The 26766-nt window shown below is 37.6% G+C and overlaps 1 protein-coding gene across 1 annotated transcript in view; it reads right to left on the bottom strand.

Annotated features, from left to right (window-relative positions):
* Nucleotides 1-545: 545 nt before the first annotated feature.
* Nucleotides 546-26766, bottom strand: part of Ankrd12 (ankyrin repeat domain 12) — a 149130-nt gene continuing 122909 nt past the window's right edge. The window contains exon 13 of the mRNA XM_048806574.1: nucleotides 546-1348. Coding sequence (XP_048662531.1) covers nucleotides 1253-1348 — 96 coding nt within the window. The 3' untranslated portion in view covers nucleotides 546-1252. The remainder of the gene's footprint in view (nucleotides 1349-26766) is intronic.

The raw sequence follows: 26766 nt of genomic DNA, 5'->3' as shown, positions 1-26766 counted from the left end.
TTAGCATGATGTTCTCCAGTTCCATCCATTTACCAGCAAATGACATAATTTCATTCTTCTTTATGGTTGAGTAAAACTTCATTGTGCATATATGCCATATTTTCTTTAACCATCCATTCATCTGTTGGTGGGCACCTAGGCTGATTCTATTAATTGGCCATTATGAATTGTGCTGCTATAAACATTGATGTGATTGTATCACTATAGTATGCTGATTTTAGTTCTTTTGGATAAATACCAGAGGACAAGATACCAGGATCATATGGTGGTTCCATTCCTAGTCTTTTGAGGAATCTCCATACTTTTTTCAAAAGTTGTTGTATCTATTTGCAGTTCTACCAACAATGTATGAGTGTATACCCTTCCCCACCCCACATCCTCACCAGCATTTATTACTGTATTCTAGATGATTGCCATTCTAACTGGATTGAGATAAAATTTCAATGTAGTTTTGATTTGTATTTCCCTATGTAAAGTGTGTTGAATATTTTTTTCATATATTTGTTGGCCATTTGTATTTCTTCTTTTTGAAAAAATGTCTTAACTAAAGTACTTTTGTTCATTTATTGGTTGGGATATTTGGTTTTGTAGGGTTACATTTTTTGGAGTAATTTATATATTCTAAGTATTAATTCCCTGTCATAGAGTGTCTGACAAAGATATTTTCCCATTCCATAAACTCTCTGTCTAATTGCTTTTTTTGCTATTTGGAACTTTTATAATTTGAAGCCATCCCATTTATTGATTCTTTGTTTTATTTCTTAAATCAAATAATAACAGTGAAACAACATATAACAATCTGTGGGGCATTAAGAAGGTAGTTGAGTGCCAGAAAGAAAGAAGAGAAAAGAAAGAAAAAAGAAAAGTTCACAAAAATAAATTAAAATAAGAAAGAAAGATGAAAGAGTCCTCTATTTTCTCCATTCTTTCAAGTCATTCAAGAACATTCTTTGGTTTGCCTAAAAACATTCTGTGAGGAAATAAAAGATTTTTTTCTATAGAATTTAAATTCAACTTACCTAACTGGAATTAAATACCTAGATATCACACCTTTCAATTCTCAAGTGATAATTTTTCGCATATATATGATATTACACATTATATATCATATATATACTGTTATATATTATACATATATTGTATAATTACTAAAAGTAGCCTGAAAACCACTCTAGTTCTTTCCTACTAAGGTAGGACAGAAGAAATAAAAGAAATAGGTGGAAAAGAGATAAAAAGGAAGGACAAGGGAATATTATTTTAATTTTACTTCCATATGTCTTCTTCCAAGCCTGTCACTCTCCAAGCCAGTCTCTCTTCCGGTCCTGCCAATCCCAAATTTCCGGTAAATCTGTTAAAAAAAAAAAAGTTAACTATACATTCACTCACTTATGATAACTGTATTGTGTACTGTTTATTAGCACAACAATAAATGTACTAAGCAAAGAAAGATGATTTTTAATATTTTAGTTGTAGATGGACACTATAACTTTGTTTTAATTTTATGTGGTGCTGAGGATAGAAATGCAGTGCCTTCCACATGCAAGGTGAGCACCATACCACTGAGCTACAACCCCATATCCAAGAGAAAAATATTTTAAGAAATCTATAATTTAGGTGATTTTCCAGCATTGTCTTCTGATTGGAAAATGGAGACCATGTCAGCCTAAGGATCCTGAGAATGATCAGGCCACCATAAACCATCTTGTGATCACCAGATTGATGAACCTAGGTTTAGTCCCCAGCATCACACACACAAAAAAAGTTTAATGACATAGAAAAATGCCTCACATATATTATGTGAAATAATCAAGACCACTAAAGTAAACAACACACATTCTGATTTTTCAAAAATGAGAGATGTGAATCCAGTTTATTAAAGAGTCAAATCATTGTGGTGGAAACATGAAAATTTTGTTTTTGCTAGGACCTGCACTCCAGCTGTACTATACTAAACTCTTTTTCTGTCTGGAAATATAATTTGACCATTTGAGGGGAGTGGACAGAGACATGAATTTTTGTTTCTCCTTCAGAAATTGATAATTGATAATTGAGGTCTTAATTGGGACACACTCAACCACTAAATAGAAAGCTTTGAACTACAGAGAATAGGCTGTCCTGAAGTCTTCTAAAACCAATGCTATTTCTTAGCTGTACAAAAAATGGTTGGCTGGGACTGGAACCAGAGGCACTTGGACACCCCCTCTCCCCAACCACACAGACATACAGTTGAAGGTATTCCCCAACTCTAGCTTCCCTCATTCTACTCCTTAGTCATAACTCTAGTTCCTAGACAAAGACATGTCAATCACAGCAACAGATAAAAATAATTGACCTAGAATATAAATAAGACCACTGGGGCTATACTTCAGGCCAGTTTCCTCATCTCTACACTGGAAATAACCCCACTCATTACCTCCTAGAATTGTTGGGAGAATTAAGTGAAACAGTTATGTAGCAGGCTTTACACAATGAACAATAGAATTACCCATTATTATTATTATCAAGATATCAAATGTTGTAAATGTGATAAATAAAAATTTGGTTCAATTTAAAGGGAATAAATCATAAATTGGTTCTAAAAGCTTTTGAAAAAGTATGCAAGCAAGCATAGACAAAACTATCTTCACCCACCAAGTGTTTGCTTTTATTATTTTTACAATCAGTAGACTTTTTTATTAATTTTTTATTTATTTATTTATTTTTTATTGGTTGTTCAAAATATTACAAAGCTCATGATATATCATCTTTCATACATTTGACTCAATTGGGTTATGAACTCCCATTTTTACCCCAAATATAAATTGCAGAATCACATCGGTTACACACTCACGTTTTTACATAATGGCATATTAGTGACTGTTGTATTCTGCTACCTTTCCTATCCCCTACTATCCCCCCACCCCTCCCCTCCCATCTTCCCTCTCTACCTCATCTGCTATTGTTCAATTCTCTCCCTTGTTCCCCCCCCTTTCCCCTCACAACCTCTTATATGTAATTTTGTGTAACATTGAGGGTCTCCTACCATTTCCATATGCTTTCCCTTCTCTCTCCCTTTCTCTCCCCCCACTCGTCTTTGTTTAATGTTAATCTTTTCCTCATGCTCTTCTTCCCTGTTCTGTTCTTAGTTGCTCTCTTTATATCAAAGAAGACATTTGGCATTTGTTTTTTAAGGATTGGCTAGCTTCACTTAGCATAATCTGCTCTAATGCCATCCATTTCCCTGCAAATTCCATGATTTTGTCATTTTTTAGTGCTGCGTAATACTCCATTGTGTATAAATGCCACAGTTTTTTTATCCATTCGTCTATTGAAGGGCATCTAGGTTGGTTCCACAGTCTTGCTATTGTGAATTGTGCTGCTATGAACATCGATGTAGCAGTGTCCCTGTAGCATGCTCTTTTTAGGTCTTTAGGGAATAGACCAAGAAGGGGAATAGCTGGGTCAAATGGTGGCTCCATTCCCAGCTTTCCAAGAAATCTCCATACTGCTTTCCAAATTGGCTGCACCAATTTGCAGTCCCACCAGCAATGTACAAGTGTACCCTTTTCCCCACATCCTCGCCAGCACTTGTTGTTGTTTGACTTCATAATGGCTGCCAATCTTACTGGAGTGAGATGGTATCTTAGGGTGGTTTTGATTTGCATTTCTCTGACTGCTAGAGATGGTGAGCATTTTTTCATGTACTTATTGATTGATTGTATATATATATAAATGAACACTGCAAGCATGCTGAGTGAAAGAAGTCAGACACATCAAGTCACGTGTTGTATGGTTCTACTTAAACTCTCCAGAATGGGCAAATCCATAGAGAGACAGTTGATCAGTGGTTTCCATAGGACAGGAGGAGGGGGACCAGTTAGGGAGATGGTGACTGTTTAAAGGTTTGTTTGTTTGTTTGTTTGTTTTTAAATGATGAAAGTGTTCTAAAATTGATGAACCAGAATTCTTTGAACATGTCAAAAAAAACCATTGAATTTTACATTCTAAAGAAATCTATTATATGGTATAGGACTTATATCTCAATAAAGCTGTAAAAAAAGAAATAAAATAAAGTCTTCACTACAGTTCCTAAGTTTGGCATTAGAAATAGTTTTCATTACTTGATTTACTGTGTTATTAAATTCATGTTAAAATAATATTCATTAGATAACAGGAGATTTATTAAACATTTTTATTTTCCAATCACTTCTGTAGTAAAATCCTCTCCCTCTTTCCACATATACTTCCACATAATAGTTAATGAAAAGTAAAACATACAGAATCAGCTTTTAAATTGAATAGCTCCAAATACTCCTCTTACCTATATAAAATTACTGAAAAGAAAGATGATGAGATATCACAGGCAGATACTTGCTAACCTGCCCTAACAGGTATGTGACTATTAGCAGATCAAAAATTAAGCATCAAAAAAAAATATATTAAGTATCATGGTGGAGCCTGATGACATTGATCAGATATCATCTGTAGACATGTTGGAGCCTGTGGCAAATATGTAGCGTTGGCATTCCTTTTGGTTTGGTCATGTAGTTAAAGTGAAAGTTCTCATCTCTGTTCCTCGAGTTGAGGACAAAGAATCACCACACACCCACATACCCAGCCTTGTGCTGGGTGTACCTGAAGGTAACACCTCACCAGGAGAAAAGGCATCACGTCTTCTTGTTTTTGATCACCCTCCTGTTGTCCTACTCTCTCTCTCTTTTCCACCTGCTCTCTGACCTCCAGGTGTGTGACCTCTGGACATGTATATAACCCTTTCCTCTTTCCAGGATATAAGTAATTACATCTTTATTCCACTCTCACGTTTCTCCTCGTCATCGAGGGGGGCTCTCCAACTAACCAATCTTAAATTACACAGTATGAGAATGGAACCCAGAGAAACCTAGCTAGTGAATGATCACCAAGGAAAATGAAAAGGGAAGCTTTGTTTGGTAAACAAAGGCACTATTCACCTGGAATAACTCCCATTTCTTCTTCTTCATCTTTGAATTTAGAATTCAGAAAAAAACATTGTCCAGAACCATGTAGAATAGAATATTCTACATTCTAGAATAAGAATAAAACCTGGTTTTATTCTTCCTTTCTTTTTAACTACAGAAAATAATTTGGTCACCAATAAGTGACCATAATCCATGACCTCTCTTTACTAACAGTGACTATAGAATTTGAGGCCATTGGATGTGAATACAAGCATCCCTGGGATTTGGGGGAGTGTGTTTAGATGGACTTGACATAGCTGTAGGAGACCCTTTGATGTTTCTTTTCTCCTTCCTGTCTTTGAAGTGCACATCATAGCTAGACAAGGCTGGAGCTCCTATATCATCTTGAGCCACAAGACAGCATAGAGAATCGAAACCACTTACTCAGATGAAATTTAAGACAAATGATCATGATTGACATGGATAGTCCAGAGTCAGCATAGACTGCCCACCTATAATTCTTCTATATGAGAAAGAAAGAAATCTCTCCCTAGTGTGCAGTACAATTATTTGGGGTTTTTTGCTATATGCAGGCAAATATAAACCTAACTGAAGCACTAGATTTACCATGGAATCATTGTTGGATGTCAGATGAACACATCACTTCTCTGGGACATGTCTCCAATCTGCAAAGTGGGAGATGGGGCAGGAGTAGAACTGACCTATATGATTCTGAAGTCTGGTTCTTTTTCTAAGCCCACATCCAGGTCTTCCACTTCTAACAGCGTCTCAGGTTTTCTTTGGGAAACTACCAGTTCCCTACCATCAGTACAAGTGTTGAGTGAGGCTAGCACAACCTCCTGCTCCAGAGGACAGGAACAATGCTGAGTATTCCCTGTGCATAGGTAGTGGGACAGGGGAAGACTGGGCCCACATGCTTGCATTGTCTGGGAACACTCAAAGGGTCCCGTGTACAAGGCTGACCATAAAATCAAGATCTGACTGTGCAGTGTGGGATATGTCTGTTTGTTCCCAAGTGAGGGAGGCCCAGAAACACCCTGACCATGCCCGTGCTACAAACAACCCAGGGGTAGAGAATTTTGGCCAAGCCCATGCTGATCTGTGGCTGAAACAATTCAGCATTCAACTTCTCATGGGAAAACTGGGAAACTGAGGCCCACTGGAGAGGCAAGTACTACTTCAGGGTATCAGAAGTAGGTAGAGTTTGAGGGAGAAGGGAGACTTTGTATCTTCTAGTCAGGGTTCAACAGGCTTATGTACTTTTCTTTGGAAATGAGAACTTCTAGAATCCTGGGGTACCCCACCTATACCCACTTATGTGGAACTTTTTCTTTTTTGCATACCCACAAGTACACATTAACACAGATAAGTCCTACCAAGGCCCTAGGAGAAGCATATACTGGGGAAAATAACAATGGAAAAAGAAAAAGGAGCTAGACACAATTCTGCCATGGAACAGAGATATATCCAGTCTCTTTGCAACACATCTGGGCCCCATAGTATGGAGAGTGGAAGAGATGAGAGAATAATGGGCAGGAGATCCTCAGGGTTCCTACCCGGATTGAAGCTGTCCTCAAGGAAGCTTCTAGCTGACACAATCAAGTAAGATTTCTCTACCACTTGCCCTGGGAACCTGGAAATAGGATGAATAACCTTCTCCAGTGTGTAGGGAGCTGCAAAAGAGAAAAACTCAGCTTCTTCTTATATAATTTGGAGTGCCTAGCTTAGGTGACAGCAAAAATCGAAAGGTTTGGGGAAGTATCTATATATTGTCTTTGTTTATCCACCCATGATTTACTGCACCCTGAGGGCCTTGGGAAATGCTTTCTACACCTTTTGAACAGAAAATGACCTGGAGACTTGGGAGACTGAGTTCTTGATATAGTACAAAATTGGCAGAGCCTGGGTCACTCATCTCCAGTGTCCAGGGACAAAAATCGTTCTTGTTGGAGCCTCAGGGTCCTCAGTTGAAAGTGAGCTTGGGGTCATTATTCTGGCTGTGATGAGACCTCATGAGTGAATTGGACACCAAAGGGAAGAGATAGTAGGGAAGTGATACAGCCTTTTTAAGCCATCTTTTATTGCTTCTGGAGCTAGCAGACATGGCATCTTTGCCCCTTTGTAACTTGGCAAGCCACTGCCTTGAGTACACCCTAATAAATGTGTTTATTAGAGAGGACTAGGACTGGAGTGACTGGCAGTTTGGGGAGGACTGGGACTGCAGTGACTGGCAGGACTGGGAGTGACTGGCAGTTTGGGGAGGACTGGGACTGCAGTGACTGGTAGGACTATTCTTCTGGAAGTACGGGAGCCAAGGAAGATCTGCCCACGTGGCAATCTTGGCATCACCCTTGCCTGGCACCCAGTATGCACTGGTTAGATTAACATGTATGTCTGCCCTGGGAGCTGCTCACAGGTGGGAAAAGAGGTCCAAGACCCTCTAATTTCTTCATGTGAATTGTGCCCTCAGCACTCACCCTGTGCAAATGTTGTGTTCCTCCTGAGTGCAGTGCTAAAAATAACTGACAAGGTCCCTGTACTCTCAGAGATCAAAATCTAGAAGGATGAGGACAAGGCCACGAACTTAAATACATGTAAAGAGAAGAACAAGTGCTAGAGTGAAACAAAACAGAGCTGCTCTCAGAGAGAGCTGGCAGCCACTAGGTATGTGGCTCTGAAAGGTCTCAATGAGCTGGCATGTAGGCTGTGACCAGAAATCAAAGGGGATTCATCTCTGCACAGTCTTGGAGCAGCGTGTCTGAGGAAAGATTCAACAGTGAAGAGACTCAAAGGAAGAATAAAATTTGCTCGGAGAGGAGGTTAGAAAGTAGCAATTGTGGCTGAAGAGACTGTGGAAGGAGACAATGAGAAGGAAAGAGAAGGATAGGGCCAGATACCAGAGCCTGAAAGAACGTGATAATCATCCATTGCAGTGTGACAGCATCACTCAACTCTTAGCTGTTGACAACAGCACTCATCTCAAGGTTTTTGAGAATGTTACAACACTCCCACTTCTGGTCTGCCCATTGTCTCAGCCAATCCACCCCAGAGGAGAAGGAGCAAGAGGGCAAGCAACAGTTTTTCTGTGCCCTTAATTGGTCTGGACTCTCTACTTCTGAGCACCACATTGCTGATTCTATAAAAGGTGGACAGGACAGAGCCCCAGTCCTAGCCTGTAGGAGGGTTCCACAAGGGCAGCTGTCCTTCCTGTGGCCCTACAGCCCAGTGGAATTGAAAACTATTCTGTCAGCTGACTATGGGTGGGCTGGAATTCTGGTGCCGAGTCCAGAGTTCCAGTCTCTTCTCTTTTTTACTTGAGTAAATGAATTCAATCATCTGATTTGAGCTGGGAGTGGTGGTGGCACACACCCATGATCCCAGTTATGAGGAGGCTGAAGCAGGCAAGTTCAAAGACAACCTGAGCAACTTAACATGACCTTATGTCAAAATAAGGTCTTTTAAAAGCTCTTTAAAAAGCAATTTTTAAAGAGCTTTTAAAGGTGTACTGGTAAAGCACCCCTATGTTCAATCTCCAATACCTGGACGAAGGGGAAAAAAAAATTAGCTGATTTGTTTCACAAATTCGGAATCAAATGAGTTAGTTTCTCAGCTTCTCGGCAGTTCTTATGCCAGGTAAGAGCTGTTACAGATGGAAGGTTGTGTGAGGAGAAACCTCCTTTTTCTTGCTTTCACTCTGTCCTTCCTCTGTTAAGTGAATTGCTGAGAAGGTATCAGAAGAATAAGGAAAGAAAAAGAACTACTTTCAAAGGCCTATCACATCTTCCTGTTTTAAACAAAAAGAAAATAGAAATTCTTTAGGGTGTTTTGCCTTCTTTGTGTTTGAATTCCTAAGTCCTTGTGCTTTTCTCTGCAATGAACTTGAGTTGTTAACCCACCAGGCAAGAGCAAGACTCAGTGACTGGCAGCTGCCAAGTTGCTAGCTAACTCATAGCCCCACCAACTGAAAGAAAATGCTCTTTCAGCAAAAAAGTATTTGCAAAGGGTCATCTGGAGCCATTGGAATATTTACAAATGTTCTTAGAAGCCTCAAAGGCTTCGCAAAATAAAAAAATTTAACATGTGGCTGAGTGTTGTCTACCAATGTAGACAAGCTTATTTATTTACTTAAAATATTTATTAATTTACTTTTACTTTTGCTTCCACCTACCCAAATTCAGCAGTAATACATTCTTGACTGGGGAAAATCTAAAAATAATGTAATACTTTTATTCCCTAGCAAAAATTTCATGTATATTCCTACTATATTCCTGTGACTTTTTATGGTCATCTATAGATATCTTTGCAAACGAGAGAGAGAGAGAGAGAGAGAGAGAGAGAGAGAGAGAGAGAGATCAATCCTCAACCTCCACAGTATTTATATAAAAAACAAATTAGAAATATTACTTTTCCTAATAGGAATGTTTAAAAGAAATTTCTCCCATGTGGATTCTATGAAATGGATAATTCAACAAAAATATGTACTTGACAAATAGTTGCAGGATCTGTTACATGCCAATCTCTGCATTAGGCACTAGCTTATGTTAGGTCTGTAATTCAGGATAAATAACCCAATATCTCTATACCTCAGTGTCCTCACTTGCAAAATGGAGATAATAACAATTCTATAGGATTATTTTGAGAGTTAAATGAGATAATGCCAAGTGCCTGGCACACAGTAGGCTCTCAAGAAGCACCAGTTATTGCCACAATAATTATGATGATGAATAAAATTATACCTGACTTTTGGAGTTACAGTTCAGTGTGTGTTGGGGAAGGAGGGAAACTGACAACAAATAGATCAACAACTAAGTCTATAATTACAAAATAGGGTCATTTGTGTGGCACATGCTGGTAATTCCAGGGTCTCAGGAGGCTGAGGCAGGAGGATGGCAAGTTTGAAGCCAGCCTCAGCAACTTAGTGAGGCCCTAAGCAACTTAGCAAGACTATCTCTCAAAATTAAAAATTAAAAAAGACTGGGGATGTGACTCAGTGGTTAAGCATCCCTAGGTTCAAATCCTTGACACACATACACCCTGCAAAAATAGGATAGTTCTCTGAAGGAAATAAGAAGCATGCCAGGAGGATGAATAACAGGGAGAGCATCATTTAGATATAATGATAGGGAAGGTGTCCTTGTGGAAGTGACATGGAAGCCAGACTTAGAGAATGTATTCTAGGCAGAGGGAATAGCATACAGCAAGTCTCTAAGAGAAGAAAGGGCTGGGGGTGGGCAGGCAGGAGGGCTAGAGGTGTAGCTCAGTGGTAGAGCATCTCCCTAGCATGCATGAGTGCTTGGGTTTGATTACCAGCTCTGCATAAAAACAAACACGAACTAAAAACAAGTAGGAGAGCTGGGCACGATGGTATATACCCATAATCCCAGCGGCTCAGGAGTCTGAATTACAAGTTCAAAGCCAGCCTCAGCAACTTAGCGAGGCCCTAAGCAACTCAATGAGACCCCGTCTCTAAATTGAAAAATACCGAGTGGCTGGGGATGTGGTTCAGTGGTTAAGTGCCTCTGGGTTCAATCCCTGGTACAAAAAAAAAAAGGCAGAAGGCACCAGATCATGCCTGGTTTGGACTCTAAGTTCAACAGGACATGGCATCTATAGATTTCAAATTCTTGAAAGATTGACTCTGGCTACTGTATGGAAACTAGATTTGAGGTAGGTATAACTGGAGCAGGAAACCAGTTAGGTTGTTGAGATGAGGCTGGTGGGGCTGGCATAGTGGCAGTGGGGAAGGATGGATATGATTGTATTTTTTAATAGGAACAAGAAACCTGGTGACAGATCCAAAGCGGAAAGGTGTCAGGGATAGATTGGGAATGACGTCTAGTCTTCTGGCTTGAGTTACTGGTTGTTTCATTTAGTGGATCGCAGATGAAAGGAAGCACATTAAGGAAAGGAAATCAAGAGTGTGGGTCAAGTTAGACATGTTTATTAGGCATCCAAATGGACATGTCAGTGAGGTTGACGGATATAGAGCTTGATGATTAGAGGAGAAGTTTGGATTGGTGATTTAAATTTAGGTGTAATTTGCATGATAGTGATCCTGAAAGCCACAGAAGTGAGTGAATTCCCCAAGGGAGAGAGCACAGAGACACTGAGCCTTGGGAAAGTCTCCAAAGTAAGGCTGGCAAGAGCAGCCCAGAAAAGCAGGAAGAAAACCAAGAGTCACACTCATCATCCCTTACCTGGTATAGGTGATGCTGTCTTCAGCACCCCACCTAAAACATAGAATCACACCCAGGGGGAATCACATAAAACACCTTGGCTTTTCTGTGAGAGGCCAAAATAATGTGTTTCAAGTTGTGCAATTCTCTACACATATCCAATTTCCTTAGGTCATTGCAAGCTAGTTTTTTTTTTTTTTTTTTTTTTAAGGCCAGGTCTTCGTGGGGGAAAGGGGCGAGGAATGAGAGAGACACAATAGAGTGAATTCAGCTAGAGGCAAAGTGATAGGATAGCTGCAGGTACTCGCCTTCTCTCACCTTCACCACAGGTGTTAGGATGTAGTCCTAATCATCCTCGTGAAGGTCAGGCTCTGGGGTTCTGTAATTTCATTGTGATGAGCCCTTCTGAATATTTTCCTCTGGAACTGCACATGTGTAGTTAGGCTGTTGATTGCCACAATATGATATTTGACATTTTAGTACCAGGAAAAGGGGGCACACTTCTCTGCTCCAATACAGATACTGCTGTACACCAGCTAACAGTGGTTCCAACTGAAAGTGAACAGGAAAGAGTAGGCTTTGATGAGATTCCACAAACAGTAAAATAGCAATTGGTCTGCAGGGCAGGCAAGGCAGGGTCAGAAGGCATGTATACATGTGTGGGAGCATCCCAGGCCTTTCACGATTATACACACAACAGCATAACTTCCACAGAGACTCTCCACACCTGGGAGAATTGCAAGAGACATTACAGCCAGGAAAGGCAGGAGGATTGCAAATTTGAGGTCAGACTAAGCACTTTAAAGAGACCCTGTCCCCAAAAAAGTTGGAGGAGAGCTTGGGATGTGGTACAGGGTCTCTGGGTTCAATTCCCAGTACCACAACCACAACAAAAAAGAGAACTTAGGGACCTCAAGGGGCAGCTGAACATGAGGAAGCAGGAGAGCCAGGGGTTTTCCCAGGGATGTGGTGACAGTAATCAAAACATGGGGGATTTTTTGGTCAACACAGTAGCAGCAGTCAGGACCCCAGTGTTAATGTACTCATTCAACACACATTCACTGAGCACCAGCTGTCTGTCTTGCATAAGGCTCAGCACTAAAGATACAAGGAGGAGCAAGACCAAGAAGAGAGAGTTGTGACAATGTTGTGCTATGCAAACTAAGAGACTGGTTGACTTTAACTTCATTTTAAAATCTAAATCAGAGTCAGTCTGGTACTTGGACTTTTTGGGTTTTTTTCCTCTATGCATTGAAGATATCACATTGCAATCAGTGCTTTGGACTGAGCTGGATAATAGTTAATATGATGAATTCTTTCCACCAATGACCAGATTCAGGAGCTGCTGACTGCTCCTCCAAGCTCTCCCACAACATCAACAGGCAGCAATTTTCTGGAACTTGACCACATATGACCTTCCTGTGGTGGCAGTAGTGAGCACCTCCACCATCTCTACAAGTTACACAGATGAATCCAGTGTGCATAAACAGAGCACCCTGTAAAGTGGAAACCTGGGTGCAAAATAAAGAACTGACAAGGCGTATACAGAAATTCTGAGATCTGTGCAACAGTCGACTGCACCTGCACAACCTCCCTTTTTGTCCAAGTAAGTCCTCCAATGAACAGTTAGGTAACCCTTCCCTTGTGCACTGTTTCCCTTGTACTCCAGCACAATATAGTCCCTAGGAAGCCCCAATAAGGCTTCCTAGGGACTATATTGTTTGCCTTTTCCTGATTTCTATTTTAAATTGAGCACAAGAGTCCTTGGGTAGCTAATAGCACTAAGAGCTGGGAGTTGGTGACACTAAGAATTAGTAACATCAAAAAGTGCTATATTTTGCCTTTTCATAATTTCTACCCTGAATTGAGCAAAAGGATCCCATGTCAGTTGATAACGATTTCTCATACCAGAAATCTGACCCTTCATGGATAACACAGCCCTGTGCCTGGCACAAAACAGGTGCTCAGGTCTTTTAATAAACTAATGTCTCGTAAAGGAGACACATGAATCTTGCCCAAGTTTGGAAAATAATTTAAGCCCATAAAAAACAAACAAACAAACAAACAAAACAAAAACCTTGGTGATAGAGCTGATATAAAGAAAATTATAGCATTTTAATTTGAGTTAGATATAAGTAAATCTCTGCTCAAGTAGCTTCTAGTCCTATCTTTCCACAGAAATTTTTTACTAGTATGTTCCATCTTTTAGTTATTATTGCTACATAACAAATCACCCCCAAATTCAGTGGTCTATAACTGTAATAATCATTTCATTCTCTCATGTGTTTTATGGGTCTGGAATTCAGGAGAGGTGAGGATGGGTGGTTTTCATCTTAAGGTCTCCCATTTGGGTTCTGGTAGTCAGTCTTCAGCTGGAAGGGAGAAATTGGGGGTCATTTACAACAGCTGGGGTAAGCTGGGCCTTATTCTCGCTTCACCTAGTCTCAGACAGATCCTCTCAGGTGGTGGTTTGAAGGAGCGCACTGGGGCTTCCTCTCAATATAGTGGCCTTCTGTGGTTGGGCTGCTGATACAGTAGCTCAGGACTCCTGAGTATTCTGGAAGAATACCTTTAATGACCTAATTCTGGAAGTCACATTGTGTCACTTTTGCTGTAATCCCAAACCCATCCAGATGAAAGGAGTATCAGTATTAGAGCATGTGGAATGGGAGATATCATTGTGGCCAACTTTGGAAAATATAATACACTACATACAAAACTCAAAAGATTGGATCCTTTTTGTTTGTTTTTGTTGTGTTTAACTCTGCTAAGAAATAACTTAAAATTCTCCATTGGTGTCCCCTGCTCTGGATTTGACAGATAGGTTGACAAAAATAAATCAGTGTGTCCCTAAAACTGATGTGATTGGCTATTGCCTGAAAAAGGTTAGGCAAAATAGAGATTTACCAGGCATCTTTATTATCCTTCCTCTGTGGTTTTAATTTTATTTTCATGTGATTAGTAATGGTGAGCATCCTTTTATGTGCATATTTGTTATGTACATAGCCTCTTTAGTCAAGATTCTGTTTAAATTTTGGCCTAGTTATAAGTTGTGCTTTTGTTTTATTGAGTTGTAAGAATTTATGTATTCTGAAATCAAGTATTTTATCGGAAATATACTTTGCCAATATTTTCTTTCAGTGGATGCCTTACATTTTCATTTTCTTAACTGTTGTCTTTGAAAAATAAAAGTTTAAATCCTAGTAAGCCTTAATTTATCAAATGTTTTCTAATGTATCATGCTTTTTCTCTCTTAATTAAGGAACTTTGGCTAGTTTTATGTCACTAAGATTTTCTCTTGTTTTCTTCTAGAGGTTTAATACATTCAACCCTACATTTATGTTTTCACTTTTTTTTAGTTGTAAATGGACATTTATTTTATTTACTTATATGTGGTGCTGAGAATCAAATCCAGTGCCTCATACATGCTTGGCAAGTGCTCTACCACTCAGTCACAATCGCAGCCCCCTGTCTTCACTTATTTTAAAATATTTTGTATATCATACAAAATAAAGGTTCATATTTTTGCTAACTTGTTATAGCATTATTCATTGACAAAACTATCCTTATCTCCATTGAACTTCTTTGGCACTTTTGTCAAAAAGCAATTGACTGTGGGTCTATTTCTGCAACAACTATTTAGTTCTACTAATATATGTCTGTATTTATTTCTCTACCATACTATCTTGATTACTATAGCTTTATAGTTAAATATTGAAATTAGTGTAAATGTTCCACCTTTATTTTTTAAATTTTAGACCATTTTGATTGTTTGGAATTCTAAAAATGTTAGAATTACTTTATCAATTTCTGCAAAAATGCCTATTTGGGTAGCAACAGGAATTGGGTATAGACGACTTTCAATATTGATTGAGAAAAATTGATACCTTAACAATGTTGAGTCTTTCCTTTCTTAAGTACATTTGAATATTTTAATTTTCATTTTTTATTTCAATAGCTCATTACTATTATATAGAAATACAATTAATTTTTGTACATTAACCTTGTTTTCTGTGATTCTGCTAAACTTAAGTTATTAGTCCTGGTATGTTTTGTGTGGAGGATAGGGTAGATTTCTTAGGATTTTCTATATAAAGCTCATGCCATTTTTGAATAGAGATTTTTTTTCTTCTTTTCCTCTTATATACCTTGTTTGCCTATATTGCCTTGAAAAACTGATCTGGACTTTTTTTTTTTTTTTTTAATCCAGGACTTCTTGTCCAATGTTTAATTGAACTTGTGAGAGAAGACTTTCTTGTCTTGCTTTTAATATTAGGGAGAAAGCACTCAGTGTTTCACCATTAGGTACAATATTATCTGTAGTTTATTTATCGATACCTTTATCAACTGAGGAAATTCTTTGGTATTTCTCTTTTGCTACATGATTTTTATGATGATTAATGCTTGAATTTTCCAAGTGCCTCCCTGAACCTAGTGAGATGTTCTTGTTTTGCTTTTTTAGTCTCTTAATATTGTGAGTTACACTGATTTTCAGTTGTTAAACTGAAAATTTATTCCTGGAATAAAACTCATTTTGTTATATTATCATACTGATACATTGCTGGATTTGGTTTGGGTTTGCTAATTAGTACTACTACTACTACTACTACTACTACTACTGCTATTAATACTGGGGATTGAACAAGGGGTGGATTTCCACTGAGCTACTGAGCTCTATCCCCTGCCCTTTTTATTTATTTTGAGACAGGGTCTCACTAAGTTGATAAGGCTGGCCTTGAACTTAGATCCTTCTGCCTTAGTCTTCTGAGTCACTGGCATTACAGGTGTGTGCCACTGTGCTTGGAAGTTTTGCTTAGTTTTTGTTAAGGACTTTTGTGACTATAATCATGAGAAATGTTAGTGCAGACTTTTTTGTAATTTGTTTTTCTTTTTGGTATAGGGTTGTTGTCTTCATAACACAAGCTAGAAAGCATTCTATTTTCTTCTTTTCTGAAATTTCTCTTCTGCTTCCTGCTTTGTGCAGAATTGGTTTATTTCCTCCTTAAATATTTGACAGAATTAACCAGTGAAGCTATCTTGACCTAGAGGTTTCCTTTTGGGAAAGATTTAAAATGTAATTTGAATTTCTTCAATAGTTATAGGACTGTTCGAGCTATTTATTTCTTCTTGATATTTGCTTGGCTATGTCTTTCAAATAATTTCTCCATTTTATTTCGAACCATAAGATTTTGTTTTGCATAAAATAGTTATAGTATTAGGCTATAATACATTAGGCTTTCATTGTAGGATCTGAAATGATATTCACTTTCATTTATAATATTGATAATTTCTTATCGTCTATTTTTTTATTCCACATAACTGGCTAGAGGCTTTTTAATTTTTTATATCTTATTGAGAGAACCAGGTTCTGGTCTCATTAATTTTTCTTTATTGTTCTTCAATTTTCTAATTCATTGATTTCATATCTTTCCTTCCTTCTGCTTTCTTTGTGTTTAATTTTTCTTATTTTTCTAGTTTCCTAATATAAAAACTTACTTAACTGGTTTGAGTACTTACTTTTGTAACCTAAGTACTTAATAAGTTCTTTAAAAAATATATTTATTTTTTAGTTGTAGCTGGACACAATACCTTTATTTATTTATTTTTATGTGGTGCTGAGGATCGAACTCAGGGCCTCGCATAGGCTAGGCGAGTGCTCTACCACTGAGCCACAACTCCAGCCCTATAAGTTCTTCTTGAAGAAGTATCTGAAGTCTTTTATACATTTCAGTCTATGGTCATTAGACTCCATTATTTTAGGCTTATGATAAGGCAGAAAACCATAGTTGGGAGCGTGTGGTTGTTATGGTTTAGATGCGAGGCATCCCCCAGAAGCTCATGTGTGAAACAATGAAAGAAGGTTCAGAGGTGAAATGATTGGGTTATGAGAGTATTAACCTGATCAGTGCTTAATCCCCTGGTGGGGATTAACTGAATGGAGAATGTAGGCAGTTAGGGTGTGGCTGAAGGAGGTGGGTCATTGAGGGCACACCTTGGGGGTGTATATTTTGTTGTAGTACAGAGAGCTCTACCCACCTCCCCGTATGATGTCTTGAGTCACTTTCCTCTGCCACATTCTTCTGCTATGACATTCTGTCTTATTTTGGACTCAGAGCAACTGAGACAGTCATCCATCGACTGAGACCTCTGAAACCATGAGCCCCCCAAAAAAACTTTTCCTCCTCTGATTGTTCTTTTCAGGTCTTTTGGTCCAGCAGTAAAATAACTGACTAAAACAGTAGTAGAAGTGAGCTGCTTGCCTCATAGCAATCAAGAAGCAGAGAGAGAGAAGGAATGGTCTGGGTTCCAATATCCTTTTCAAGTGCACATCCACAATCATCTAACTTCTTTCCACTGGATCCCACCACTCAAAAGCTCCACCACCTCCTAATAGTGCCCCAGCCTAGTGACCAAGTCCTTAAAACATGGGACTTTGGGGACATTTCAGATTTAAACTGCAGAAGATTTTTCTTTCTTTCCTTTCTTTTCTTTTTCTTTTTCTTTTTTTGAGACAGGGTTTTACCCTACTGCTCAGGCTGGACTCATACTCTTCACCAGCCTCACAAGAAGCTGGAGCTACAAGCTTACAATACCATACCTGGGTAGATTCTGTCAGCTTTTGCTTTATATGTTTTTGTTTATACGCTTTATATGTTTGCTTTATTACTAGATGTGTAAGTGTTTAGTATTTTGATATACTGATATTAATAAAGGCTCCATTTTTCATTTGATCAATATTAGGATGTTATCTTTTTCCATTCTTTTACTTTAGAAAATATAGAATTTAAAAATAATAGCACTTTTGGGCTTATGGCAAAATCAAGTGAAAAGTACACAAAGTTCCTATATATGTCCCTACAGACACCCACAGCCTTCTACAGCATCAACATCCCTCTTTAGAGTAGTACATTTGTTGCAATGAATGAGCCAATATGTGGGCACATCATTATCACCCAAAGTCCATAGTTTATATTAGGGTTCATTCTTTTCCATGATGTTATACAGTAAGAATTATACAAAATGGAGCCTCTCAAATTGGCTTCTTTCACTTGGTAAGATGCATTTAAGTTTCCTCCATGTTTTTCATGACTTGATTGCTTATTTTTTTAGTGGCAAATAGTATTTCACCATCTGGATATAGAGTTTATTTTTCCATTCATCTACCAAGTGACACTCTGATTGCTTTCCAATTTTGGCAATCATAAATAAAGCTGCACCTGTGAGTAGGTTGTTTGGACATAAGTTTCAACTCATTTGGGTAAACACAAGGAGTACAGGTGCCGAGTCATATGCAAAGAGTATGCTTAGTTGTGTAAAAAAGCTGATAAACTCTTTTCCAAAGTGATGATATGACTTCACACGTCTACCAGTCATGAATGAGTTTCCATTGCTTGACATATTTGCCAGCACTTGATGTCAGTGGTTTGGTCACTCTAATAGGTATGTAGTGGGATCTCATTGTTTTTATCTTTTTGACTTGTCTTTGCCTTTATAATTAAATTGCATTTCTATAGAAGGAAGATCAGTAGAAGAAGGGGATCAAGAGGTAGGAAGGAAGGGATGGCCTAGGGAAGTACTGGGGAATAAAATCTATCAAATTATGCTACGTTCGTAAGCAAATACAACACGTGTGCGTGTATATAATCATAATGCACTAATAAAATAACAACATTGATACATGGGAGATCAGTAGAATAGAGCAAGCAATTCAGGGGAGGGATGAAGGGAGGGAAAGAAAAGGTATTAGGGAATGAGATTGATCAAATTACCTTATGTGGATGTATGACTATAGCATAATGAATCCATTAGGTATAATTTTAAAGCACTAATAAAAATATTTTTTCTTTTAAGCATCAGACAAGTCTTGCTTTTTTTTATTCACTCTAACAACCTTTGAATTTAAATATACATTAACATTTAATGTGGTCATTTAGAGGGTTGATCTTAAATTGTTAATATTGCTGTCTCTTCTCATTTTCCAATTTTTTGCTGCCTATATGTGTGTGTGTATTTATTGGTGCATTACAGTTATACAAAATATTGGAGTTCATTTTGACATAATTATACACGAAGCATGGGAATATAATTTGTTCCAATTTAGTCCCCAATATTTCCTCTCACCCTCTTCTCCTCCCAACCCTGTTCCCTTTCTTTTACTCTGTCTTCCTTCAATTTATTTATAGTTTTTTAAAGTTAATTCTTTGTAGATATGTGTAAAAGTAAATTCACTGTGGTATAATCATACATGTACATAAGATAGTTTGGTCAGTTTCATTCAACAGTTCCTCCCATTTCCTGTTTCTCCTCCTTTCCCCTCAATCCCCTTCCTCTACCAAATATCTTTTCTATTTTCATGGGATGTCCCCTATTTTTTCCCCTTATTTTGCTCTAGCTTCCACATATGAGAAAAAAACATTCAATCCTTGATCTTCTGACTTATTTCCTTTAGTACAATATGTCCAGTTCATTCCATTTACCAGCAAATGACATAATTTCATTCTTCTTAATGGCTGAACAAAAACTCCACTGTGTAGTATGTATACCACATATTTTTATCCATTTATCTGTTGATGTGCACCTTCCCTGGTTTCACAACTTGGTTGTTGTGAATTGCACTGCTATAAACATTGATTTGGCTGTATAGTATGCTGATTTTCTATTCTTTGTTTTTTGAGGAATCTCTTACTGCTTTTCAGAATAGTTGTATTGGATATCCTCATGTAGGAAGAATGAAACTAGATCTCTATCTCTCTAGCAACTTAAAATAGGCCACTAAAATTGCAACTGCTAGAAGAAAATGTAGTCTCAACACTCCAACATGTTGGCATAGGCACCGAATGCTTTAACATGACTCTTTAAGCTCAAGAAATAAAACCAAGTATCAATGAGTTGAACTGCATCAATTAAAAAGCTTCTGCTCAGCAAAGGAAATTTTAAAAAGTGTGAAGAGAGAGCCTGCAGAATGGGAGAAAAAAAAATTTGCCATCTGCTTCTCTAACATGGAATTAATATCTAGAATATATAAAGAACTAAAAAATCTTAACATATAAAATCTCAACTAAATAAACAGACAAAAGAGCTAAGCAGACACTTCTCAAAAGAAGAAATACAAATGGCCAACAATTATATGCAAAAAACGTTCAACATGTCTAGCAACCAGGGAAGTGCAAATCAAAACTACATTGAGATTTCATCTCACTCTAGTCAGTCTGGTAACTATCAAGAATACAAACAATAATAAATGCTGGCCAGCATGTGGAGGAAAAGGAACACTTATACATTGTTTGTGGAAATGCAAACTAGTACAATGCTTTGGAAAGCAGAAAAAAGATTATTTTTAATGAAGTGTGTGTGAGTATGTGTTTGTTGCTGATTCTGGGGATTGAAATTAGGGGTACTCTATCACTGAGCTATACCCCCGCCCCTTTTTATTTTAAGACAGGATCTCACTATGTTGCCCAATCTAGCCTCAAAATTGTGATCCTCCTGTTTCATCCTGCTGAGTAGCTGGGATTACAGGATGTACTACCACATTCAGCTTGATAACATATTTTTATGACTTTATTAATATTCACTATTGTTTTATTAGCTATCTCTTTTTCTTTAGTGACTGCTTTAGCATTAACAGCGTACACATTATAACTTATCACAATCCACCTCAACTAATAATCATATCACTTCCTGCACTTCATATTGACTTACAACTACGCTTTCTTTCCCCTCTTCTAGATATTGTACCACATTTATCATACGTTTTACTTACACATTATAATATCTACAAGATCTTTTCAATCATTTTGAAAGTTTCTTGTTCTTTTATGCAGTTCCAATTTTCTGTCTTTCAGCTTTTGAAAAATATATTTACTTTGCTTTCATTTCTGAAAGATATTCTGGGTTCGTAGGTTTTTTTCATTTCGCCATTTTTTCATCAAATGCTTCTTCTGTTGTTCTTCCCCTTACTCTTCTTCTGGGACTCTAATTGTATTTATGAGGCTACCTGGTATTACTTATAGTTGATACATTTTTTTAGTAATTTTTTCTCTTCTTTGTTTCATTTCGGATAATTTTTTCTTTTCTTCCCCCCCACCCTCTTTTTTCCCCCTCTATGCACCCAATTGATCCCAGAGTCTTGTGCTAAAGCATTTACTCTTTCACTGAACTATAACTCTGACCCTCAATCATTTCTTATTGCTTTCTTTAAAATTCACTGGTTTTTCCTTCTGCAAATGTCTACTTTGTTCATCTCATCCATTGTATTTTTTTATTTCAGGTATTATATTTTTCATTTCTCCAGAAGTTTAAAAAATTTGGAATTTCAAAACGTATCTCCCATTCTTTCCTTATGCCATGCCCCCCCCTATTTTATGTACTTACACAAAATATTTATAACTCTATTAAACAGACTTGTTCACTAGTTTATCACATTTTTATTTCTAGTTCTAATTTTGTTAATTAATTTTCTTCTGGTCATGGGTCATTTCGATGCATATGCGAGGAATCAAATCCAGGGCCTCACATATGAGGGAAATGCTCTATCACTGCATTCCAGTTCCCTATTAATTTTTGGCTGAATACTGACATTGTGCATTTTCCATGTTTGGTTGTTGGATTTTGTTATTTAAGAGCTGTGGATTTGCTTATGTCATATAATTAAATTAGTTGGAATAAGTTTGATCTTTTTGAAGTTACTTTTCGAGATTCTTAGAGTAGATTCAGAGTTTATTTAGCTCTGCCATTGAAACAGCATTCTTCTAAGTACTCTATTTGGTACCCTGTGTATGAGGAATCCTTGGTTCTTGATTGATGATAACACAAACTAGATTGTTGTTTCTTCTTTTCATGAATGACAGTGGAGGTTTGTGAGCACTACATGTAGCATGTAAAAAGAAAGACTGTCCTAAATCAAAAGTAGCTCTCCTGCAAAGGAATTGTGGTATAAAGTGATGGCTCTTGTACAGAGCTAATAAGAGCTGTGGGATACAATGTTGAGACTACATTTTCTTCTAGTTGCAATCTCTCAAAGTAAGAGCATTAACCAGCTTCCACTAAAAGCTGCAATGTTTTCCAAAAAATTGTTAATTAAGGGAAAATACTGGTTTCATTATGTAATTTTTTTTTAAATTGATGCCAAGAGTTGGCAGTTTGGTTCAATAATTATTTTTACTTACAATTAAGAACCTCAAGATTAGGAGAGTTGTGTTTACCACAGCCTACTGGAAATATACTTTATAGCAAAAGATTGCATAGTGTAAAAAACACCCCATGCAACAATACTAAAATGATGCCAAGAATTAGAAGAAGCACATTTTTAGAATCATATATTTTCTAACGTTAGGGCATTGAATTGATTCCTAGTCAATAATTTTTCACCAAAGTTCATACTTTAGTATATAACCTCTGACTGATCTTTACCATGTGGGAAATTTTCCATAGCAGAGTTTGGGGAAATCTCCTAATTCTTGTTGGCCAGACCAGTTCTGTAAATAATCCTATGTATCATATTTCCTGAGCAGAAAATCTTATGGCTATGAGATTTTGAAAAATAATTAGGCTCCTGAGCCTATTCTAAAGTCAACAGTTTAGTTATGGTTCTACACACTAATTTTTGTCACCACTCTCAGTGGTATAGCACTTACCTGGCATGTGTGAGGAATTGGGTTCGATCATCAGCACCAAATGAAAAATAAATAAAAGGTATTGTGTCCATCTCCAACCAAAAAAAAATTGTTTTAAAGTAACTATTACCAGAAGTTCATTTCCCCTTAGTGAAAGAAGGGGGGGGGGAATGACTGCTGAGATTGATATAGCTTTTAAAAAAAATTTTATTTGTTCTTTTTAGGTATACATGACAGCAGAGTATATTTTAACATATAATACATACATGGAGTATATCTTATTCTAATTTGAATCCTACTGTCATGTAGGTTTTTTTGTTTGTTTAGTTCTAATCAGTTATACATGACAGTAGAAAGCTCTTCAATGAATTCATTGTACACGAATGGAGCAGAATTTTTCAATTCTCTGATTGTACATGAAGTAGAGTCACACTATTGTGCAATCATACATATACTTAGGATAATGATGTCTCATTCCACCATCTTTCCTACCCGCTTGGCCCCTCTCTCCTCCCCTTTGCCCCATCCAGATTTCCTCTCCTTATCCCATGCCCTCTTCTATTATAGATTAGCATCCACTTATCAGAGAAAATATTTGGCCCCTGGTTTTGGGGATTGGCTTATTTCACTTGGCATTATATTCTCCAACAAGGATATAGTTTTAACATCAAGGAATTTATGTCAGTGCCAAGATGTTCACTGGACACATTTTCACTAGTAATAAAGATTACTTAAATGTCTAAGAAAGACCTGGATAAATAAATTATGGCACGTCTATAGGATGAAGGGTAAAATTATTTTGCCATTGAGCTAAGTGAAAAAAATATATAACATTAAACTTAACATACTGCCTTTTCATTAAAAAAAAAGTGTGCCTACGTGAGTGGTGGTGGGGGTGAGGTATGTGCACATCAGGTACTCTAACTGAATACCCAAGATACATTCCATACTCCTCCCTAACAGAGCCTGATTTTCTGTTGTGTCTAAAAGCAGTCACTTTCCCAGACTCTCTTGCAGCTAAGATGCCAAATAAGCCAATTGTGACCAATGAAACAAAAGAAATAGTTGCTGCATTGGCTTCTGGGAAAGTTTAAAGAAAGAAGATGGATGTAGTGCATGGGAGCACAGCAATTATTTTGTCTCCATGAATATAAAACTACTTACCAATAAAGATGAACAGAAAGAAACAGCCCATTTTTTAAAGAGCACTGCCTACAGGAGAGTATAAAATATAAAATAAAGTAGTACCTGATGTGTACATACCCCACCCCCACCCCCACTCACGTAGGCACACTTTTTTTTTTTAATGAAAAGGCAGTATATTATGTTTAATGCTATATTTTTTCACTCAGCTCAATGGTAAAATAATTTTACCCTTCATCCTATAGACATGCCATCTTTATGTGTACCTTCATAAATATCTGCTCTTTTTTTTTTTTTTTCCTGTACTGGGGATCAAAACCATGTTCTCATGCATGTTAGGCAAGTCAATATCAATGAGTTATACACCCAGCCCTCTGATCACTTTTTAAAAAATGTATTTAACCTTTTTTTTTTTTTTTGACACCAGGGATTGAACCCAGGAGTGCTTAACCACTTGAGCGACATCCCCAGCCCATTTTTGTATTTTATTAAAGACATAGTCTGGCTGAGTTGCTTAGGCCCTCCCTAAGTTATTGAGGCTGAGTTTGAACTCACAATCCTCCTGTCCCAGCCTCCTAAGCCCTGGGATTACAGGTGTGTGCCACTGCTAATAGAAGAAAAAAAATTAATGTTAGGCTAAAGGAACTGCCAAAATTTAAAAATAACAGATGTTTATTTCTAAAAGTTTATTCTAAATTTAAAATAGAAATAAGAAAATCATTAGAGGATGAACTTACATATTTTAAAGTGAAAGTTTTCTTAATGTACATAGACACAGGTTTCCAATTGGTAAAGATTACTCAACTGTCTCATAAGTCAGAAAATACCAATAATATGGCAATAACCTGCTTTTCTAAAGTGAAACAGGGCTATGGGCATAGTTCAGTGGCAGAGTGTGTGCTTAGCATGCTCAATGCCCTGGCTTCTAGCCCTAGCACCCAAGGGGCAGGGGTGCAGGAGAGAGAAATAGGGAGGTGGGTCATGAAGAAAGGAAGAGAGGGAGAGAGGGAAGGAGAAAGGAGGGGTCGAAAGAAAGGAAGAAAATAATACTAGCCTAATTTTACAATGCTTCTTAAGAGAAAGGAAAATTGTCTTTAGGCAAAATATTTCTTAGAAATGTCAACTCTTTTAGGGCAAAATAAAACAAAGAAGCACATAAGAGAAAATGATTATAAGCAGTCGTATTAGAACATAGAATATAAAAAGTATGCATGAATTCAAAATTTCATGTTTATCTTCCCATCTTCCACTTACTTGACCAATAGAGGTTATACTTTGTTTCCAAAACCATTGCTCTTTATATTCCGACAACTGCTTGAAATTGCACAAGCTTTCCCCTGTTTACAACACAACCTTTTTTGCAGAACTTTTAATTTTACCAACTTTGTTCAATTCATGTTGAGCAGAAAAGCTATATCTCTATTCCAACCACTGTCTTTCCAAGTTCCTAACAGTACAGTGTGTTTTAATTAGCTTTTTATCTCTATTACAAAATTCCTGGGAAAATCAACTTTAAAGAGAGGTTTATTTTGGCTCACCATTTCAGAGGTAGTCACTTGGCCTGGGCCTTTGGGCTTGTGGTGGTGCAGAATATTAGGCCAGGAGTGTGTGGTGGAAGAAGGCTTTTCTAGTCCTGGTAGCCAGGAAGCAAAGAGAGCCAAGAAGGTACTAGGGTCCTCCTATTATCCCATTCAACAGCACATTGGGGTCAATGACTTAATATCCTTGCTCTATGCCCTGTTTACCAAAGGTTCTACTCCTAACACTTCTAATAAGCCTTCAACACATGGGCCTTCAAGGGATTCAAGATTCAGACCATAATATTCAGTGTATATGAAGTATATTTGAAAGAATTGTATTTTCCTTTGGAAGATTCTATTCATAGCATCCTCCCCTTTCCCCTCTCTTCCTCTTCCTTCTTCTTCTTCTGTACTGGGGATCGAATCCAGGGCCTTGAGAATGATAGGCAATGCTCTACCACTGAACCCGATCCTCAGCCTTTTCTATTTGATCCAGGATCTAAGTTGCCAAGGCTGGCCTCAAACTTCATGTCCTTCTGCCTCAGCTCCTTGAGTAGTTGGGATTACAGGCATGTGCCACAGTGCCCAAATACCAACCCCACCAAACTTATTTTTCCCCAGGAAGAGTACATGAGTTTGCATGTTAACCAAAAGGGGAAAAAAAAAAATCTTAATTCTTCTGGGAAAAGAATTTCAGTTTAAATTTGTGATAAGCAGAATCTGAAGTTGAACCCAAGGACCCTCACCATTGTGATCTCATTCTCTGGAGGATGTCAGGACTTGTCATTATGGCAAAGTGGTTTTGTGATGTAATAAGGTCCCAATCAGTTGACCTTAATATAGTAAGATCATCCTGTGGGCCTGACCTAATTACAAGAGTTCCTCAAATCTAGGTCTGGAAGTTAGTAATGGAAGAAGCTCCAGTATATCATAAGAGGAATGTGTGACTGAGGAAAACTGTTCCACTATTCCTGTCAATGCATAAGAAATATTTGAGCATCAGGGGCCTGAACAAGAATATGAGCAACCTTTAGGAGCTAGAGTATCCCCTAGATGACAATCCCTGCAGGGGACTGGATTCTGCTACAAACAAAATTTAAAAAATAAAAAATAAGGCTGGAAGTGGAGTTTCCCAGATTCTTTCAGATGAACCTCAGCCCTTGATTTCAGCCTTATGACTCCTAAGAGATCCTAGAATACAGCCAGAGTGTGCCAGACTGGGTATTGTTTTAAGCTGTTGAATTTATAGCAATTTGATACCTCAGGAGCGAAAAAAAAAAACTAACGCAAAAAGGCCTTCTCTCAGAATCTGAAGACCCTATACTAAAGGCAGTACAGTCTAGTGATTATAATCACACACTATGGACCCAGACTG

This window comes from Marmota marmota, unplaced genomic scaffold (assembly GCF_001458135.2).
Source record: "Marmota marmota marmota unplaced genomic scaffold, marMar, whole genome shotgun sequence".
Lineage (NCBI taxonomy): Eukaryota > Metazoa > Chordata > Mammalia > Rodentia > Sciuridae > Marmota > Marmota marmota.
Note: the sequence above shows the minus strand (reverse complement) of the source record. Positions and strands in the feature narration are given on the sequence as shown.